The 22,967-nt window shown below is 39.9% G+C and overlaps 1 protein-coding gene across 17 annotated transcripts in view; it reads right to left on the reverse strand.

Moving 5' to 3' along the window:
- The window catches only part of MARK3 (microtubule affinity regulating kinase 3), a 63,568-nt gene extending 40,601 nt beyond the window's left edge, over positions 1–22,967 (reverse strand). For 11 of the 17 annotated variants that reach the window (XM_055717313.1, XM_055717311.1, XM_055717307.1 and 8 more), the window contains exons 1-4: positions 22,826–22,962; positions 14,573–14,611; positions 9,879–10,070; positions 4,000–4,053 (exon numbers count right to left, since the gene is read on the reverse strand). In XM_055717313.1, coding sequence (XP_055573288.1) covers positions 4,000–4,053; positions 9,879–10,070; positions 14,573–14,611; positions 22,826–22,876 — 336 coding nt within the window. In that variant the 5' untranslated portion in view covers positions 22,877–22,962. Of the gene's footprint in view, positions 1–3,999; positions 4,054–9,878; positions 10,071–14,572; positions 14,612–22,825 lie in introns of all 17 variants that reach the window. The other 6 variants (XM_055717314.1, XM_055717310.1, XM_055717312.1 and 3 more) reach the window with 1 other exon arrangement.

Below are 22,967 nucleotides of genomic sequence, written 5' to 3' on the forward strand. Positions count from 1 at the left end.
ACACAGGCAGCAACTTCCACAGGGGTATCTGGAAATGCTCGACATTGTATTATGTATTATAATCTATTTCTGATAGAGGAATAAAATGTGAACATCATACAACTTTCACACAGTATGCTGAAAAACAGTTTCCCAGATTTCATTCCCCCCAAATATCATGTGCATCAACTTCTAGCAAATGAAGTAGTAATTATCATCATACAGTAAAACTCACTGCAAACAGCCAGGTATGATAAAAGCCCACACATGTGCAGTTCTCTGCCACAGAAATGCAGAAGTAGGTGTAACATCAGAAGAGGCAATGTGAAGGTTCTCAGTACAGAACATTTTCATACTTTTAGGAACCTGCTTGTCATAATGAGACCATAAAGGCAGACAGGCAACTGAAAACAATGCTTATCGGTTTAATTTCTAATATTGAGCTTAAAACCTACTCCAAATTTGTTGAACATCTCATTTTCCATCAACAGGAGCTCTACAAGTGTTTCTAGGCAAAGACAAAGATCCTTAGTCTGCCAGACAAATGGCGTTCAGCTTTGTTGTGGTCTGTCCTGCGACTGTAAGCTGTGTTAGATATGGGGAAAGAATCACGTTTGTTTAATTCTGCTAGCCAACAAATTGAGGACAAAAACCCCACAAACCAGCAATGGAAGCACAGACACATACTGAGTAATAACCTTGAATCAATTTTACTTGAACTTTATTATGCTCACACATCCAAAACAATAAAGGAGTAGGGGGAAAAAAGCACACATCTTTTAAGCCAGCTCTCTTCGAACAAAGCAAAAGACAGATTAAAAGTGTTCCTCCATTAGCTATTGCAAGGGTTTCAGTAATAAATTATTTTAAAAATACCAAAAAAAATCTGCTAGAAAAGCAAGTCAGTACACTTGTCAGATGCAGAGCACCAGCATATCCTGGCCTCCTCCCCCCAAAGGGGAGGCTTTCACGAGGTGTCCCAAGCCAGCTCAAGCTAGACCTCTGTATTGGGTTCCTCCTGATAAAACTGCTCACTGAAATATGCTCTACATAGAATTAGGAGCCTCAAGCAGAAAGCCTTTAGACAATACAAGTTTGCCTCAGACAAACCACAACTTGAAAGCAGAAAAAAATACCTTCACAACAGAAAAGCCTGGGCATTTTAAATATCACCCTTCTCTTGCAGCTTTTAAAATACTGATTAACCCACGATCAGAATGGATATAGTCCATGTCAAAACTGATGTTTAAGAACTCTAAAAAGCATTAGCAAAAAAATGGCCCAAACAAGTGGGAAAACTTTCGTGCATAATAAACAAAAATATTTGGCTGAGGAGCTAAGTTCTAAAAGAAAAAAAAAAAAGAAAAATGAGAAGTGATTTAGTGCTATTACATGGGCTTGGTAAAAAAAACCTTGCATATAATGGAATTGCTAATTCAAAAGAAAAAAACGAAACTTTTTTTTTTTGTCTAGAGGGATGTGAACTACTGTAGCATCAGCATTTGTTTCCACTGAGACCAATATTCACTGGAACTGACTACACAAGTAGATTTGTGGAGAACTGTGATTATGACTAACACCACCAACATGGGAAAAAAACTCTAAGAATTCCCTTTTCTTTCAAAGCAGGGAAGTACCAGTCACAATTTCCTCTTCACTAAGCATGAGCAGCAGAGTAGTAATTAGGTCCTAAAACAACAGTTAAGAGTAGCTGCACGTGGCTACCACTGACTTCCTCAGCAGCAGACAAGAAACCTGACTCTTCTGAAGAGCTGCGCTGCTGAATATCGAGCTGTCAGGACTGCAGCCGCCTGTAGCTTACTGTGAGGGCATACCACGAATTACTGCTCCAGAAAGCAAAGCAAGTCTTTAACAAGGTTAACTTCTTCCCTGCAGCTGAAGTATCACTACTGAAGATGTAATACAAAGAAATCAGAACCAGCACCCTTAATCACCATTTGTTTCCCCACCTAAGGCTGACTAGGGTATGCAGCTACACTGCAGCTGAAACACTATATACCACACCCTCTTCTCAGCACAGCCACCATACCTCAAATATTTTATCGCTCTCTCCAGAAGTGCAAGATCAGAAGCATTTCCATCTTAGCTTCCCCTGCATCTACAGCTCGCACGAGCAGTGGGCTTCAAATGCACCGAGGCTACAGCACTGCTGACAACATCAGGGGGAAAAGGGGCAAGGGTTTGCAAAAAAAGCCTTGATCAAGCAAAATTGGTAAGTAATACACTGTGCATTCACTGCTATGACAAACAGGCACTTAATTTTAAGAATATACTTTCGAGTTGAGAACACTGAAATATCCTGCTAATTTTTTTCTGTGCTCATTTAACAAACGAGCTTAGAGAAGAGAGCCCATGAGCAATCTCACTCCCCAAATCTGATCTGACTTCTACCCTGCTATTTCATACTATTCTTCCAGAGTCCCATTTAAGAAACAAGTGGTAGACAAGACCAATTTAGAAATTACACTTCATAGTCTAGTTACATAAATTGTAAATAAAAATGAAGTTACAATGGAGACACGAGTGGGCACTGAGCAGGCTGAAACCCAGAAACCAAAAGGCCAACAAAGCACACTTCCAGCTTGTGGCTTTGCCAGCTGAACACCTGTTACTTGTAAAAAGGTTTGCTTTGTACCTTAAAATGAGCTCAAGCTAGTATTATGGCCCAATCTCAAAATAACACCATTTGAAAAACTAAGATTTTACATTTTTGCCTGAAAAGGTGACCTCTCTACCTTTCTCTGACCATTCTTCCTATGCTCTGAACCATCCCTTTCACATCTCACAGCTTTTGTTTCTCCTCTAAGTGATTCAAGCACTTAATTTTTTTCAGGTATTCCAAGTTGCACAGATCTGCCACAGATCAACTTCATCTAATCCATCATATTACCTAATTTGCATTTCATTTCCTCCCTGCTTACCCAGAAATTGCCAATAACCTCAGGGATTAAGCAAAAAAAAAAAAAAAAAAATCTAAGAAAACTGGAACCACATTATCTACTTTTACTCCGTCCACATTCAGTAGGAAGCTGCTACCTGCTCAGATGACAGAGCTTTCTTCCTGCATATTGTTCTTTGCCTCTCAGCAAACCATACGATGTAAGAACTTGTGTGGCTTTCCAATTTACTTTTGCACCATTAATTTTGATAAAAACAGTTTGTCACATGACCTTTTTAGTATTTGCATAAAATCCAAATGTGTATATTCTCCAGTTTACTCTAGTTATGCTATTTAATTTTGTTTGCGGGTAAGTTCTCTGTATTCTCTCATTCAAACAAATATTGCAAGGAGCTTTTTGTTATCAAAGTGCTCAAAAGTAAATAAAAAGCCTTTGACTGCAGCACTTAAAAGGACAGAGTCTAAGAAGTCCTAGGTAAAAGTAACATTTAAATGTACTTCCTGCAGGCACTCCAAAGCAGACTGGCCTGCTTGATGAAAGAGCAAGATTTATCACTACTTTCTGAAATAGATAAGGCAATACAACTGTAACAGCACATTAAGCATTTGAGGCTAGAGGGAAGAAACCAAAATAGCCATGCCTCAATTTGTTCCATAAAACTGCATCACCTCTCCTGCTGCAAACTACATTAAAGGTATAGACACTGCTTAGCCTTCAGTCCAGAGGCAGTATTTTCAAGGCTAGTTTAGGAGGACAAAACATAAGCTTTGTAAGTTTAACAGTGACCAGCATGAAGGAGAAAAGGGGGCGTGACACCAAACCACAAATGTCCTCTCCACAGTTAGCTGTGCTTGGGAGACACAGGAAGTGGCTAACATCACTGTTTTCTCAGTTTACAGCTTTGTACAAGTTCACCTTGAACAACTGCAGAGTTGTCAAAAATATCTGTTAGAAAACTAGTTATTAAACACACTAGTCAGATGCATGCAAGGTATGCAATGCTTCACATTCTCCAGCACAGGCATTCAGGGTTAACAGAAGGAGGTGATAAAATGAAACAAGTTACAATACAGTTGAAAGATGAAATGTAAAAACCTACCTTTTGTAGACTAGTTGGGTTCAGCTGTGTTTTGTCAATTATTTTTATGGCAACCTAAAGGAAGAGTTCATAATCAGTATTTTCCGTATGAACAATGCAGCAATATTACAACATGGTCAAATCCAGTAACAGAAAACATGCAAATTACACAAAACTCACTCAAGTTTCTTCAGCAACTTATGTACTTGTATTTGAACTAAAAACGTTTGGAATTAATGCCTGAAGTGTAATTTGCTTCTACTGCAACAAACTAAACAGGAGAGTGGGAAAAAAATCTAATGTTTCAAGCATATTAAGGCAAGAAGCTCACTTAGTCTTCTGCTTGACATTAAGACCATCACACTTACTACAGGGGAAGCTCCAGCAACAGAGTGCAGTGTGCCTACAGATAATATTTACGCAGTATGATTACAGAACAGGTTACACAGTACTGACTGGGCATTGACAGTTTATGAAGATGCTTCTAAAAGCAGAGATTTCAGAGCAAATGAAAAGTAACTCCACAGAGATTTTGCAAGAACCAAGTTCACCTTTGGAAAGTCACTAATTGTTTGTATCAATTTGCTCCCTGACGGATATGAAAAGTATTGCTTGTACATCAACAAAAACCCACTGGCTGTAGTACAACAATTTGGGCAAGTTCATTCCTTTACTGGTTCTTTTTTTTTTTTTTTCAGTAAATACTGCACAGAAATACTAAAGAACAAAATAAAAATTCCACAAAATAACTGAAAGAGAAATTCAGCACCATGGTAACTACTCAGAACCTGAAGATTTCAGGCAATGAACAGGCAACAGAGACAAGCTTCAGTGCAATGCAGTTTGGATATAGGATGAGTAAGAACAGGAAACTGGAATCTTTCTAGAGTTACATGCCAATTGGTATTTTTCCTTTCCAAATTAAAGACTAAACATACCAGAACAAACTCTACAGAAGCCAAGGAGATGGTGCCTCTCAAAGAGGCAAACTGCTGCAACTCAGCCAATTATAATACCTCACCAATACAAAGCGAGGGCTTTCAATCCTCCTTGAATTTTTGGCTCAAACAGTAGGTGCTGCTGCTTCCCATGCCACAGCTTCCACTTCCCTGCGTCTCTTGGTGCTGTCTTTGTCATCTCATTAACTTGGAGTTGGCCACATATGGAATTAAGAACATCTTACATCAAAGCAAATTTATTTCCCTATATTCAAGTGCAAAACCATGTGGATGGATCATCATGATGGAGAGGGTAAGAGGGGAACACAGTGTTCAACACTTGGGTGTATCACAGAATCATATGATGGATATGGTGCTTTCTGAAACTGAGATTTAAGATTTATTTTGAGCACTTCTAGATGCAAGATACAATGAGGCATCACCAAGAAGCCATCTAAGAATACTTTTGCTTCAGGGAGCATCTTCTCCTAAGGTATGCTACTGAAATTAAAGATCATTATTTCCCAAGGCAAATTTCCATTGCAAAACCTTGAGAAATCACTTCAAAAATACAAACAAGGAGATAAACACATTAAGCAACAGGCATTTTTATGTTAGCAGCTGTGTACGAAACCAGAAAGATTTTTATCTCTACTGTCACGCCTGTTGAACTAAACTATTGTCACAAAAATAACAAAGTTACTTATTTCCCACAATCTCTTATAAATCCATGCTGGATGTAGAGTGACCACTGCCCTCACCAGCAGCAGGTAACGTTACCTGAAAGTCACCTGGTGTCCCAAGACCACCCATGCTACAGAAGATGGCTGTTGGCTTGGTAAGCGCATTCCACTCAGAACAAGTTGTATTGTGTTCTGAGCTGTAGTATTCTGGTCAATCTTTGAAAGATGTAAACTTGTTTCAACCCATAAAGCCTTAAGCTATGGGGTTTCTGCAAAACACAGCTCACCTCTCTGACCGTGCATTTGTGTCAGATGATCAGAGAGGTCTCTGCCACTGGCAAGCAAATTCAGCCCTGGAGATACAGGGAAGGTACACACCTCAGTTTTCTGAAAGGCAGACTCACAGGCCTATTCAGTGCATTAATTACAGCCTTGAAGGCAGGATGAATTTAGAGAATTCCTATAAACATGCATACTGAGAGTACAACGTGTTAACACTGATTTTGAGAGCTTGAACCCATCATCAGAACAAGGAGCAATTTCAGGTGCCTTGATAAGGTCTGCAAACCACAATCAAAGGGAGTCTGCCCTCAAGAATAGCTCTGAAGAAAAAGAAAATCCTCCATTTTACTAAGTGCAGTTAATAAAGCATCAAATTGCCCTCTAAAGCAGAAACTTTGTTCTCTTCACACAAAGTGAATCTGGAATGGTTTCAAGTATTGTGTGCTATGGCCAATGCTGGAGGAATGCAAGTCCACCTACACTGCTACACCACTGCATCAGCCATGACAGTGTGAGATTATTAGCAGAATTAGAATAAACTTTACTTTCACCATTCACAGTAACATGACTTAACGTATTCCCCCCTACATGATTTGAATGGGAGAGTTAAAGCAATCAGAAGTTGAGACACTGAGCAAATTGCCCGAACTGCTACTACTCAATGTTTTCTCCCTCTTAAATTTCATTTTTTCCAAGGGAAGAACAGAAAGACGATGACAATGGATCCTGAAAGAATCCTGTCTCAGTAGGAAACTTCAACTTCCTGGCTATTAACTGAACACATGCCTTTAACAAACAGAAGGATGCATTTATTTCTGGCTGCAATTCCAACCACCTCGGTAACAGCAAAAGGTAGTTTTATCTTTTAGATTAATTTTGGCAAGTACAGAAAACCTGTCAGAGGAAATATCCTTTGATAAATTACAACAGAAAATACATGGCTTAAAGTCAAAGAATTAACAAAAGCAGATTTACAACTAAGATTCTTGGTTTTCAAAGGGCAGACAGACTACAAGTAATGCTCTCCTGGACAGAGGATCTCAAAGGAACACGTTTCCAAACATCAGCTCTAGTGCAGTGAAGCTAACCTGCCCTCCATATCTCTACAGCGAACAGAAGGCCACACAGTCCTTGGCAGGACAATTCAACCCCCTCAAGTTAGGCTGATGTTCTGATTATCCCCTGAAGAGCTAAATATTTTTGTAATTTGAGGCTGGGCTCTCACCATACATCCTGCAGACGCAGTAAAGATGGAGATGAAAGAGTCCTGGAATTTAGTTACTAGGGTTGGAAACACGAAAGCTCTATCTCAAGCAACAGGAAAACTCATAGGGAAGGACTTCAGATGTAAGGAGATGAGCAACTGCCCTAGAAAAATGGTTGAACAAACATACCCTCCTCCCAAGAAGTGACAGAAAAGTGCTGATCTGCTGCATGATTTAGAAGTTAATCAGTGCAGAGATATAAAGAAGGAATTGCCATAAAATGAAACTGAACCGGACACTTAGAAGAACATTAAGAATAGCCACATAGCAAGAATTTGAGGGTTCAAATACAGCAAAGATACAGCAAAGACGAAAACTCATTTAAGCGTGACTCCCAAAATTAAGCATTTTATTTTAGGTCTTGGTACATAAGATGGAAAAAAAGAATATGAACAAAGACAGGACAGCCAGCAGGAATGAGTGTGTAAAGCAGGAAATCACAAATTCAGGAAGATGAGTGCCAACTGGCTGAGGCCAGACTGAGAATATTACCCTAGAATTCTTAAGAGTTGCATGTTTAAAGGAGAAAAAAAAGAAAAAAAAATGCATTCTTGTAGCACAGATTTCTAACATCAAGAACAAAATGGCAACACAGGTTTAGACAACTTTTTTTTTCCTAGTAGAGTGATTTATCACAAGATTTTTGAGCTTGAAACTTGCAAGCAAAAAATAGGGAAATAGACAGAAGGGTTAAATACAACATATTTTCCTACAGTAAATTGTGCCCTATGGAAACACACAAGATATGACCACCTGGACTATTGTAAAGCCTCATCTAGGAAGATGCATGGAAATTACTGAACTAGATAAGCTGAAATGTGCACACAGCTTTTTTAATTAAAAAAAATGGCTAAAGAGATATCAGGTTGGAAATAAATGAGTAAGAGTTTTTCAAGGACAGGACTTGGGATCAGCCCTGTTTAATATCTGTATCAGTGGCCTTGGCACGGGAAGTCAAATTAAGTCTGTTGAAGGAGTTAAAAGGCACCATCAAATACAATGGAAAACTGATATAAACAACCTTGGAGATGAGTTAGCGAAGAAAGAGAGACTGAGTACAAGGTGCTGTTGCTGATCACAACCAAAAAAACATCTACGTGACAGCCATGAAAAAGGTTAGCACAATCTAAAGATTGATCCGATAAATACTTCTGTAAGGGCAAGGATAAATTAATGACACTGGGGAAACTGTTATCCAGAATATTGTGAACAATTCTGGTCATACACATCTAAAATATGTAATTATTATCTATGCTGTACACTTCACCTAGCAAGAAAAGAAACTTCTACTCATCTCACAAAGAAAAAAAAAATGTTTAAAATACCTTCAAGATATTTCCATAAAAATAGTTTAATCGTTCCCTTCAAAGGAATGCCACTTATTCTAGATAACCCAGGACCAATGGCCACGTCTTGGAAAGTATTCATGCTCTGAACTGACTGAATGACATCTATTCAATGACAGTTAAAAGGAACTTAATACTTGAACCTTTCCAAATTTGGCCAAAGATTTTACACTGTCTGTTGAAATTTCAAACAAAACAAAACAAAAAAGCCAGAGGTCAACAGTTATGTGCAAGTAAAAGAAAATGTGCTTTAATTTTTGCAAAGCAATGTGTGCTACGATACCTATCTCCAACTCTTATACCTATAATTATAGCAAAGAAATATTCACCAAGTACTTGCATTTCCTGTGTTAAGTATCACTAAAAAGAAGAGGGAAGTTATGTGGAAAGCAAGTAGCCAAAAACTTAGTCTACAAATGAGCACTAACTTCAACACCAGAAGACAACTGTTTATCACTGTCAGCTTAAAAAAAAAAAAACTTCCCTCCCAACAACTCTTGTTGATGTTTCCTCTATTCCTCCTAGTGCTACTGAACTCCACATTATCTCAGAAAAAAAAAGAAATTCCCTTAGAGTGCTGCAGTCAGCCACATAGCCTTCTTCAAAAGTCCTTGCCCAGTATCAGCAAACATTTACTTCATTAGACAGGTTTGGCAAGAAAAGGTCAACAAGGTGCTTCTCGCTTTTTCAGTACATAGAGCTGCTATTAATAAAACAGCACCAAGAAACACCTTGCAACAAGCAAACAGGACTACAGCTCACCAAATCAGAACCATCATTAAGTGCAAGTTATAAATTACATTGCAATGGGATGCAGAAACTAATTACAGAGCTGAGTTAGACACTATAAAGCGATACAAGAAAAAGCTTGTCTCTACCACACACCACTTCCCAAGGCTGCCCTGCACTGCATATACTAGCAGAACTCCGGGAGAAACATTGTTTTTGCAAGAAAATACTGCATTTGGGCTACTCAGACCATAATCAAGAAGATACATTAGTTCTCATTCCTGACTTCTCCTCTAATATGGCTCTGCACTACAGAGACACCAAGAAGCAGTCTTTCCAGGCAAGCTTATTTAATTGCTAAATACTGAGCTCTTTTTTGAGAATGGAGGATTTAGTAGAGAATTCTAGCAGCAAACTTTTACACAATTCATTTGGACAGAAACCTGTCAAAAATACAAATTTAAGAGACCATTTTCAAGAGAAATTGTTTTGCAATCATTACTTAGGAAAAACAGTCTTCCGTTTCTCTTCTTTTCTACATCAGTGGCAATATCTCCAGTGAAATGTGCTAAATGTTCACAGACTTAGATGATGCTATTCTAAGACAACCTTCACACCTACTGCAGTTCACTACTGTTTACACCCATTCCACTTTACCTCTCTGCCAGTTAGGATGTGCCTTGCCAGTTTTACTTTTGCAAAGTTCCCCTTTCCAATCGTTTTAAGGAGTCTGTAATTTCCAATATGTGGCTGCTCATCTGCGCAGGAAGCTATAGAGTTCCTGCAGCGAGCTCCAGAGCGCCCAGTTCGAGAGGAGACCTCCTGCCGTCCATCTCCATGGGACGTGTGCTGCAATAAAAACATACACAGATAAGGCAGAGAAATAAAGACAAACACATCAATGATGAGAAGCATACAACATTCAAAAACATTAGCAAATCCTTTGAAGAAACCCTCAAAGGATCCAGCTCAAACTTCAGATTCAAGCTGAACCTTGTTCTGATGGGGTCAAATAAAGAGGTTCCCAGTTCACAAAACAATATCTATTTCATCACCTGGTAAACACAAAGTGTAACATCACCTGAACTGCAGCAATAGTTAAGCGTTTTTGAGTAACTTGTGTGGACTGCCGAATCAGTTACAGAACATGGAGATGTTTGATATTATTTCTCATTTGCATTACTATGCCTAAATAGAGCAGGAAAGCCTTTGGAAAGGAGATATGAACAAAATTTTTCAAAAGCACACATAGTAAAATGTTCGCCCTTATCAGACAGTTTAATACTACCAAGAAAATAATAAAAGGTGGGGGTTTTTTCTGTTGTACTAGACTCCTGTTCCTACAAAATATTATGACTGAAAATACCCAGGATGGCCGGAAAACAAGTGAAGAAATCTTACCTAATGTATAGAAACCTCAGATATTAATAGGCTGAGCACCAGTTACAGAGATCTGAGACACTGTCCGCAGTCTGCTAAGTTCCTTTCAGTTTCCCAGAACAGCTATTAATTGTAAAGATGAATGGGTATACCTCATACCTGTAAGTCTTCATTAGATCACACGGTTAATATAACAGTAAAGTATTTTTTTAATTTCCTGACCGCCTGTTTATGAAAAAGCAGGTCCCTTCATGTTCTCAACTCATGGTTGAGGTCTATACCCCAAATTTACTAATTAAAGTATTAGTTAGAAATGCTCAGTACTCTGCAAATGTGGAGTAAACATCTGGCTACACAGAAAATGACATGCTAAATTCACAGTCATCCTAGAAATCCCAGATCTCACTCTTCTGCTACTACTCCTCTTACTGAAACCCAGCAGGGACAACCCAAAATCTGGCATACAGCAACACAGTCTGAAAATCACTGTCGCATAAGGATGCAAGATTGTAGCTCAAGAGCTAATAACCATGGTACAAGCACAAATGAACAAACCCATGCTTGCATGACACTTGGCAAGTTCCACACTCTATTTAATAACCTGATGTAACCTTGTGACCATATACTCTGGCATCTTAAGTTCCTTGATTTGTTAATTTGAGTGCAACAGCTGTGACCAAATTATTTTTAAAAACACATTCACTTCACCTAAGAAATACTACTGATGGAAGTCTACAACAACTATTAGAAAATTGTTTCAAAAGTTACCATTTTAAAAAAATACATACATACACACTGTGCATATAATGTTTTAGTATCAATCTGGCTTTAGCTTCTCCTACTGCCTGGCTACTGCACTGTTGCCAGGTTTGTACTTAATTACTATGCTCACATACACCTTCACTTTAATAAGTTACTTGCTTAGGCTCCCTGAACATGCTGCTGTGAGAATAATTAAGGAGACATTTTTGTAGATCTTTTCAGAACCCACTCCTATTTTGCCAGCATCTTTTTGTGGGGCTCAGGCTAGAACTGGATATGCCATGCCAACAGTAGGTGCAGCAGGACTAAACACAGAGACTGTATCTTCTGGTCAACACCCCACTGACTTAAACGGACAGAACTAGCCTTCTTGGCAGAAGACCATCTGTATCTGACCACCCAACATTGACCCTAAGACTTTTTAGAGAATTATTGCTTCCCATTCCCTTTCCACACATGACTAATTCCTGCTTCCTTACATGCATGATCTCACATTTAGCTGAGGTGAAATGCAGAGTCTCCATACATGCAGGTTATTACATGTTCCTGATGATTGGCACATCCTGTCCTATTTAATATTCTAACAATCTTTATCCTGGTTTTCAGGAGCAGTAGCATACATTTCTTCCAAACCACTAATAAACTGACACATGAACAGGAAGCACACCCGTAACAAGATCCAGTAAAAATTCAATGCTTAATAACAATTCATTGTCCTAAATATCTCAAGACCTGTAACAACTGCATAAGTGCTTATTAGCCAACAATTCTCAAGGAGAAGGATGACAAAAGCAGTCACCCAGCTGAAGGACCTACAGAAGTCGGTGAAATCCTCTATTAACAGCTTCACTGTTTTGCACCCGCTTAACACCAGGCTGGCGCTGGTTGTTCAAGCCATTTTAGTTACCCCTGTGTGTACTGGCACAGTAATGCCAATTCTCTGTACTTCCCTGAACTGTGACTTCTAACAAACCTTGAAGCACACAGAACTCCTCCGTCAGCTCCTTTGGTACCTTCTAGTGTCAAATTATTCAGACCAGCTAGAAAAAAGCAGCAACTGCTGATGCTAGATGCTAACATCCTCCTACCTTGCTACCCCCAGCGATCAGGGACTGGAATGTCCTGTACAGGGCCATGAGGGTATTTCTTGGATATATTAGAGGAAGGCTCACTTTTAGTTCAACTACAGCATCCCAGGACCACAGCTGTACTACTTACATTGTGTTACACTGAGGTGATAACCCACCTCAGAAAAAGCAGGGTATCAGAACTACTTAGACTACAGCCCTTTCACACCTGGGCATGTAGCACAGGCACACAAGCTGGCTTCAGCAGGAGCCAGCCCATCTCCAAGTACGACTTAATAGCTTAGGCTCTTCAGCAGACATTCAACAAGTAGGTTGCTTTTGGAACCACACAGCTGACTCTGAAAACAGAGTATTTGCATCTGCGCTGTCTTGTGCTTGAACTAAAAAAAACTGTGTTAGACCTGAGCTAGCTAATGAGGCAGGTGAGATGCGGCATCAGGTACCAAGCATTTGCAAACCAGAGAACCTGTATGCAGGTTCTTCAGAACTAATCTTACTCATATGTTATTTTATATAAATAATACTAAGTAAAATAAATGTTTTGTTGTATTAACTAATTCTACTCCACATAGTAAACCACCCCAGTTAAGATATATTGAGAGCTTCACTGTCCTCTGTTGAGAAATGACTTCTGTGTCCTTTCATTTTTTTTCCATGCATTCTAGTTTTGCATTTAAAGGGAGGAATTAGCAGCTGTGAATTTATTTGGACTAGCATTGATAAATTTAACACAATCTCCTTGTACAGTGGTTTGCATTTCCACCCTAATCCAGAATATTTCTTGTCAAGAATATGACCTTTTTTCAGAGGTGGCTTTTGAATATCAAGCTGTGTTTTCCTAAGCAGTTCAGTTCTCTCCAAATGACTTGCTCATATCCATGTTTCACTCTGTAGAAATCTGTCTATTTGCAACCACATCTAGTTTGGACTTCATTTCACTTCACATAACTAAATCTATCAGCAAGTTCTTCCTCTGTCAAATAGAAGATTATCATATTGAACAGAACACAAGCTTTCTAAGCAGAAAACAGATTCCCAGTTTTAACATGAATTTTCTTTTGCTTATGGAAATAAATGAAGAAGAGGGCTTGGTAGCATACGGTACTAAAAGGCATAAACTCAAAACTGAGTAAAGTGTTTCTCCGACCAAAATGATTTTCAAGAAGCCATGATAGGTAGATGGGAAGCTAAATGGTGTAGGCAAAAAGAAGCAAAAATATAGATGGTCCAGAAAAAGTTCAAGTCACGCACTGGCTTGTACAGCATTACCTGTACTGTGCTACTTCCCAGGGTAGTTTCTTCAGTAAACATTAACAGCTCCAATCTCAGCCCAGAGAAATAGTAATAGCATGCTGTGCTCTCTAAATTGAGATGCAGGTCATTTGTCTTTTTCCCAAGCAGACCCTCAACTCCGCAGATTTGGTCTTCCTCACCCCCTGACCCCCAAAGATTCTGTTCAATGTCAGGCTTATTTCCCAGGTCCACGTTTATATGACTTCAATAAGAAAGGGAGTTTGTGTTAAAAACACAAGCATGTGTTTATTTGTAGTAAGTTTCCATACATTGTGGTAGGTGAGCTGTATCTCCTGGACATGCATTCTGCATAAGGGTAACACTTGTTCATGACACTCACTGTGGCTAAGGGACTCCCAAAATACCTGTCTTTAAGCAAAGACAGACCATTATACTGCAGACAGGGAACTGAAGCATGGAGACTGGGTTCTTTGTGTGGCTTCAGGCTAGCCAGAGTCACCATGTCTTTTAAGAGAAAAGTCTCCTGAAATCCACTCATGACAAGAAAACACTTGGTTCCATATCTTGACATGCATGAGGTTTCATTTCAAAATCTTTTAAATACTTTAAATGGCGGTTTGGTGCATATAGTGGAGGGTACCCTGAAAAACTATCCATTTTCAAGCCAACAAGACAATCTCTCTCAAAAAAAAAAAAAAACACAAACCAAAAAAAACCCCAGCAAACCATTCTCCTCCACCCAGCCCCACCCTGGTATTACTCAACCCAGAAGGAAATGGCGTAAAACATCTCCATTTGTGAGAGACCTTACTGCGAGGGAGGGACTAAGCCCAAGACCAACTATATTTGGAACAACGCAAAACCCACCTTTTCGCAAAAGCTTTCCCCCAATGATGAGCCGACATCCTTTCATAGCCAGATAATGATTAGCATGAAGAGAAAGAAAAAGAAAAGAAAAGAAAGTAAAAAGCAAATGAAGTATGAAGGTGCTGGTAACTGAAATCTTTTTGGTAGATGTTAGCTTTATCCAGTATCTGTATGATTAGAGAATATCTTAACATTAGGAACACACAGGGCAGAAGATTACTAGTATCAAAGTTCTTATACTGGTTAAGGTGGTCCCAAAAGATAAGAAAAACCTGGAAGAGACAGAATCTGATATCCATCCGAAGAGCTGAAAAACATTAAGCAATTAGAATGCCCAAGACCTTCAAAAATCCGTGTTTGTTTACAGCAAGTAGGAAGCTTTCTTTCTAAAACAGGGAGGATAAATAGTATCAACATTTTTTTAAAAAAAAGCATTAATTTTATGCAATAGCGAGAACTACTTTCACACCAGCCAGATTAACTAATAAAATGTAACCTTACAAAAGTCTCTAGGAATGTTTGTTACTTTAGCTGTTACCTCAACTTTGTATGAAATGCTACAAAGTGATACAGAATTTCTTGGAAAGCTGTCAGACCAGTAACAATGATGATATCCTCATTCGATTCAGCATTTTTAATTATTGTAAGAAAAAAATTGTACTTAAAGCCTATTCCTTACAATGTTAATGATCTAACCATTCTAGGACATGATGAACATTTGAGAAACTAAACTGCTTCGCTACCCGAACCTGGGCACACAACATACAAACACATGGCAATTTCTGGCTGCACACTCCCCACCAGCACTCTATTTATAGAAAAACTTACCAGGAAACATATCAGAGTTTTTTAAAAACACAAAAATATTTTTAAGTGAAACATGTGAAGGCAAATTTCACTGCACCCCTTCCTAACAATGTGTTCTATTTTATTTCCCATTCATCATTAACACTTCAAGAACATACAGACTGCTGAGTACTACTCAGTGTAAAAGAAAAAAGGTTAGCCCTAAGGATATTCACAAAGGTGGCATCTTATTGCAGGGATATATCCATGAAACAGCACAGCAGAGCATCCTGTAATTGCTGACGAAGGAATTCTGCTGAAAGTCAAAACACAGATTTACGGTTCTGGCAACCACCAAGAGGTGTCACAGCAAACACTCAACCACAATTGTTGATATACCAGTTACTGCTCTGGGAATCCCTAAGTTGTCATATATTATAAATTATGACATTATTCTCCTATATTATAATAGAAAGACATCAGGTGAAGATGTCCTGTACTTGTCCTGATTTTACTTCCCTCCCAGCACTGACCAGAGCATAAACAAGGACATGGAGAAGGTGGATTTTGTCAGATCCAGTATGCCCATGCAGATGTTCGCATAACCAATTCTTTGGTTCCAGCACATACCATTAAAAGGCATTTTTAGACTAGCTTGCTACATAATCAATCTTAAGAGTGAACAGTCATGGCTTCCATCTCATGAAATTTTAAACACTGTCCTACAAAGGAAAATGCTATCCCATGTGGCACTAAAGTTATCAATCCATGGAGGCAGATCTATTCACTGCAGTGTACTACAGCCCTACCATTATGGATGCTGCGATCGAATGGAACCACTGAGAGGGTTGGAACTCAGCAAGGGAGACAAACAGACCTCCTAGAAATATAGCTGGTAAAGGAGAGAAAACACTAATTTGGATGCTTCCATTGCCAAAAGATGAAGAATTCACTGTGTAATTCTCAGCATACCATGAGTACTCATTTCATTTAACTGGTATGACACTTCATAAAGATGAGTGGCTAGTTTAATTAGGTCGTATTTGTCAAACAACCAGTTTAAAGGCAGAACCTGCAGACTGAATGCAGTACTTGGCACACACAGGCTATACCTCTTGACACACACTCCTAATTGTTTCTAACCTCAGCAGGGAGGGCAAAATAAAGGAAGAAAACACGAGTAACACTCAGGACAAGGCAGCTACAGCTGAAACCAAGTAATGCAACCTCCTACACTGGGCAGCCTGATGCAGGTGGACAGTATGGACTGACATACTGGAGACTCGCTTGGCAGAGGAAGCATTGCTACCCAAAGCAACAGCTGCACATTCAATTCTGGCCCCAGACCAGTGGTGGGAAGAGTAGTGACAAATGCACCACTGCCCTGAAGATCAGAGTGGGAGAACGCCGATAGCAAAGCATTAACAGCCTTCAGCAAAGGAAGGATGCTCCCCTTCACAGACATACAGGGTCTGGCTCAGGAGTCCTTCCCATGTGTAACTACTACAGCTCCCACCAACGTATTTGACATCATTTGGTTCATACTCTATACAGTGTATGAAAGAGAGTGAAACTGTAATTCCATGATTAGCACTGAACAACACAACAGTGAAGAAATCCTGCTTATATAATCAAAAAGATAAGTCTGGTGCCAGTTAGAAAAGCTTTTTAAAAGCTCTTTTGTTGCTTCACATTATCAAGATCTGACATTGATCATATCTTTCCAGCCAAAGTTTCTTTACTGCTGATTAAAATGGATATTTATTGACATCAGCCTGGGGAATAATAGCTGAAGAGCCAACCATATTCTATTCTTCACCAACAATACTGCCAACTAAGTTGTTTCCAGAATCATCACTGTCAGTAATTACATGCTAAACAAAAAACCCCCTCACAGTTGGTTTTCAAAGACCACACTGAGCTTGCAGATAGAAAACTTTGTTTAGGCTTTAACCCTGCAGGAACAAATTTTATTTGAAAGTTAATTTTTGTTTATATATATACACACATACACACACAGAGCTCAACAAGTTGCTGCTTTACGGGCCAAGAATTCTTTCTTAACCCAAGGGTTTCACTCAGGAGACTGACTGGAGTGTTATCACAGGTGTACTTAGTACCTTTCAAGTTTATGTTTTAAGAGCTGTAAGTATCTATTCATCAAACGTTCTAAAGATTTTTAGTGGCAGATGATCTCCACACTAAGGAAAGCCAACCTTGATATGCCATGAGCCTAAAAAAAAAAAAGTGACCTCCATTTTTGATCTGGCAGCATTACTTGACTGAGAAGAAGAGGAAGTTGCAGACATGTGCTACTTGTATATCATATGAAATGGAGATCTGAAGAGACAAATGCCTCCACTCTTAGAATTCCTTTGACCTGAATCACCTGAGGCACACAGTCAACAGGAATTGTCAACTTACATCAACATGAATGTCTTTTGACTACAATTAAAATGGAGAATCAAGCAGGTGAGGATATTAGGTGAGCAGGTAAGAAAGCCTAGGAAGAAGTCTATGAATTTTAGTGTACGAAACCCAGTATTTTCTCTTGTTTATATTCTTTCAATAATTTCTGTTGTGCTGTTTTTCAGACTGCTACTTCCAAGGTCATAATTTAAGTTACATTCAGTGGTGCTAATAAAATACATGAAATAAGTCTGACTTTTTAACAACTTCTGGAGTAAGGTCCTGCAGCTTAGGTTTCTTGAGTTACTGAAATAATGTAAAGAGAAAAAGAAGTTTGTTTCAAGGAGCAGAACACCACAATTTGTGAAAGATGTACCACAGCAGTTACATACCTCTGTCTGTAGTTGTGGCACAACTCCAGTTATCTTAGCCCTAGGGTGCTGTGCTATGAGTGGCTTAAATCAAACCAAAACAAAAATAGTCAGAAGTATTTCCAGCCTTCCCCACCTGAACTGGACATTCCCATCCTCTCCTGCTGTGTCAGTATTTGCAGCCACACAGAATGGGGATAAACCCACTTTTCTTAAGGGTTCATTTCAATCAAATCAACAGCTGACCAGACTCATCATACAGCCCTGCAGTAATTAGTGCTGGCATAAACCACAGGTGGGAAGAGGCAGCCAAGGCTGATACCCCCCAGCAGCCACCTATCAGTTCAAGCTGACAGCGAAACCAAACAATTAAACACAGCACAGGCTGTTTAGCAGAGCTGAAGAATTAAACTTCTCACTTCAAAATGTGAAAATATTAGCAGTCAGTGACTCGCAATGTCACACAACCTAATCAGGTATTTTTTTTAAGTACGAACACAGTACTGGACCCATCAGGCATCCCAGGCAGTAAGAAATGCACAAAAAGCATTTTGCTGCTCTAAGTTTGGAATAAACACATCCCAGATGAAGTCCTAAAACAAACATTTTATTTCTAGTTATTTTCCCACCTTCACCTAATTTAGTTCAAATCAGAATACTTATGACAACTGGTGAAGAATATGGAAGAAGGTAGATGGTCCCTGTAGGATAAAATCCATCAGAACTCTTGGCCACAGGCACAATTCCCTCCCCAGTCCCTCCCCTAAAAAAACTAACACATGACAGTATTTCATGCTACGGAAGAAAGCATTCCAATTACAGATCTATTTGTAATAGGAGAAGACTGATAAATAATATATAAAATAATGCAAGCTTGCAGTCTGCAAATGCTCTAATGCATTTCATAGCTGATTGGTAACAAACCAAGACATACCTCACTAACCTTCATAGTATCTTAAAAGTAAATTTTTGAACCCAACCCTGCCTTTACTAAAACTTTTTAAATAAATTAAAAAAAGATACTTGCTGCACAGAATCCTTTTGTATAGGCTTGTACCAGCACAGTTGCCATCACACTGGTATTTTTCAATAGCAAATTTTTCACATTAGGCACAGTCATGGAAATAAGAGTATATTTTAGTCTCGCTTTTCCTCAAATTACTTAAATTTTTAAGTCAGATTGGCCTGTAGTACCAACACATTCAAAACAGTTACCTTCCCCCTTCAAAAAAACACAGCTGTACAAGGAGCACAGAGGTTCAAATTAAACTGTTTATTCTAGATTCTAAGAATTCTAAGATCTTTCTTTTCTCTTTCATGCTCCTAAAAAAAAATTAATCTACCAACCTCTACCACCTGTATTTCCTTGTTTCTATCTACAGTTCATTATCATCTTCCCACTCTGTGGGAAATTTTTTAATGAGTAGCTGTCCTACTACCCCCCAATCTTGTTCCTTCCGCTCCTACTACTTTGTCACTGGTTGTCCTCCATCCTGCCATATGCACATTCCTCTGTGCCTCCTCTTATGTTTTCCACCACCTATCTCCCTTTCCCATTATATTTCCACACTCTCTCCTCCTCCACCTTCCTTCCCTTTCTCCTCATCACTAGCAAAACAGGTTACTCATCCTTCTGTGAACTAAAGGTCCTCCTTCTGAGTCCACCTTGTCTCCCAGTTTTAGACAAAGGGGGTCTCTGCTGCCTCTGTTGCTTTTTCTCTCACATGCAGGACCTAATTCTGAAGAAGATACAAAAGACCTGATCCTCTCATTCACTTTTGTCCCCTAAGCAGCTGGCAGCCATTGCCACACAAGACATGGCCAGAGAGGAGCTGCTCTATCTTTGTGGTGAGAAGCCAGCTCATCACAGGCCAACAGCCAGCTTCCAACTGTCCAAGTGTGAAGTTCCTATGATCACAGATCATCTGGGATGCCTTTCCTCTCAAAACCAGGTGACTCTGAGCCAAATTCTTTAATCTCAAAGGCACTAAAGGCTTGATAGCTGCGAGTGGCTTTTGGGGAAAGTGACTGTGACAGTATTTCCACTTCAGCAGCACATGTCTTGATAAGGAGGGGTATACACTGCCTTAAAACAAAAATATTCAAGTACTGACAATTAGACCTTGTCTATTCAAGAGGAGTTGCCAACCACTGAACGTGGTTAACTGCAAGCACAGACAATAATTTATGCTCACTGTCATTCTGGAGGCTAACTTCATTTTCAAAACTGCAAGTATAGGCACGGATAAGCTATGATCAGCACGCTTCAACCAGATTCAACACCAGCCAAGCTTTTATCAGCAGTGGTAACCTTCCAAGCAGAGAAAAGGCATTAAGGGGGTCTGCAACCATGGCCCAAAGGCTAGTTAAATACTTCAGCACCTCTTAAGCCTCTTCTCACCTGAGCTTCAGAGTCCTATGAATATTAAGTAATGAGACTTCTCTTAAGTGAAAGAGAATCAAGGGCTCCATTTACTTGCCAACACAACAGACCCAGCTTTGGGGTAGAAGAACGGTTAGTTAAAGCATCAAAATCATCACATTTGTATTTTTTTAAAAAAAGAGACACATGGTATTCATCTCTGTAGGGGTAATTCAGACAAACTAAATGTCAGATTTAAATTTAGTTTTAAGCAAGCCTGAACAGAATGAGTTTTGGGGAATTTCTAGATAGCCAATGATCAGAACATCAGAGACAGCTTCTTGAGGGATACAGTATTGTACTGAGGGGCTGCTTCAATGGATTTGGCAAATACTCTTGATTAATCACTCCCTGTCAATATCACTACCTACAGGTATTTCTGTGGTCACCAGCCCAGAATACAGCAGTTGAAAAATATGCCTTAATCTAAACCTAAGGCAATTCATCTGCAAGCAAGACAATCCATGTATGTCAAATTATGAAGATTACTAAAGAGAAGCGTTAGACCAATATTTTGAAGTGAGAACAAGGTGCCTTAAGTGGAAGACATGTAAAAATCTAACTTCAAGTGCTCCAACACACAGCTTGTGAATAATGTATTTCCTCAAGCACATGCTAAGTCTTTCCACTGTCAAGTTATCCATCATAAAGTCTGAATTAATTACACTAGAGAACCTGATCTGAAGACTTTCTACAATGATTTACTGGGTGGCCTTCACACATATACGTGGAGCTCGAAAACCTTAGTCAGGTTCGCTTATAGACTAAAACAATTACACAAATAAACTTTGTATAATACTTTGTAGAGTACACCACAATTTCAACTCTCCCCATGGCATAAGAAGGGCCGCATAATATTTTAATTATTTTCTTCCACAAGGCAGGAAGCTCATTGAGATTTTACAACCAAATATGCTTAGTTGGCTTTTTGCTCAATACAGCCCTTAGCCTGCAGGTTGCATCTAGTGCTAAAACAAATAAAGATCACAGAAGTTAGAAGTGCCTATTATGTCAATAAAATCTAAATCCCTAGTAATGCAGTAATTGTTCCATGCAGCATGTTTTCTAACGCTTTGTCTGGTCTTGTTTTAAACAATGGGGCTACCATCACTTTTCTCAGACTATTTATGGTCTGGAACAATCCAACAGTTTTTCCTGATCTTTAACCAAAGAAACATTAACTTTTTATGCCAATCCACAACATAAGAAGCCCTCATAAAAAAGCCTCCTCTGTCAAGCTTAGCATCTGCCTCCTAAAGAATATCAGATAGCCTTTACAGAAAGCTGAATACAAAGTTCACTGATCGACTCATTTCAGACCACCGCTGAGTGACAACTCCCTTCTGTTTATCATTTGGGGACGTGTCAGAGCCTATGCAGAAAAATGGTTTGCCAGGACACACCGGCATCAAGTTAGTTTTAACTTAAAAGAAATATAAATACAGTTCCTGTCTGCAGAAAGGGAGTCTCCTACTGAGCTTCGTTTGTGGCTATCTGCTCATGTCATGTGGTAGGACTATGGGTGGTGGGTTTTTTTCTTTCTTCCTTTAGTATACGACCTGTGCGACTGCTAACACAGTGTTTCACTCAATCTTGTAAACAGTGTCAATTCCTAAACCCTCCCTTTACTAAGGAAGGAAAAAAAAAACAACCACAAACCGGCAGGGGGGGAAGGAAGGCACAGGCTCCCTTGTCTGGAGGATAATTCCAATAAAGAAACCCTTTTAATGTCATCTGAACAGGTGACTAGTCTAACAGCGTCATTATCATCGAGAACCCTGCAAATTAAGCAGGGAACAGGCCTATTATCTAGGTCACCGAGCCCACCCCTACCAAAGCTGAATTACTCCCCATCTGTTTACCTGAGGTTTATTCGGCTGCTTTTAGGAGTAAGTTTGCACGTTAGGACAAGACAGCAACCCCCCGGGACCCCCCTTCCCCACCCCATGACCAACACCGCAGCCCCGACGGACACACGAATAAAGCGTTAGGGGGGGGCTCCGGGTTGGGGGGATGCCCGCCAACGCTACTAACTAGATAAACCGTGCGGGGCCGGGGAGGGGGGTGGGGGGGTGTCGTTAAAAAAATAACTAATTTAAAATAATTGGCTAATTTGGGCGCAGTACAAGCGGTAAGAGGTTAACTGTAGTCTCCCGCAGGGCGATGACCCCCGGCCAGCCCGGGCCCGCTGCCCCCCGGCCGCGCCCCGCAGCCAGCGGCGCCCGGGGGTGCGCGGCCGGTCCCCCCGCGGCCGGCGGTACTCACGTTCTCGGTGTCGCGCTCGTTCACCGTGGGCAATGGAGTCCGAGTGGACATTTTACTTCACTCGGGCGGCCGCGCTGCCCGCGACGGCGGCGCGCACACACACACACACGGGCCCCCGCGCCGGGCTGCGCGTCTGCTCGGA

This window comes from Falco cherrug, chromosome 7 (genome assembly GCF_023634085.1).
Source record: "Falco cherrug isolate bFalChe1 chromosome 7, bFalChe1.pri, whole genome shotgun sequence".
NCBI classification, from domain to species: Eukaryota; Metazoa; Chordata; class Aves; order Falconiformes; family Falconidae; genus Falco; species Falco cherrug.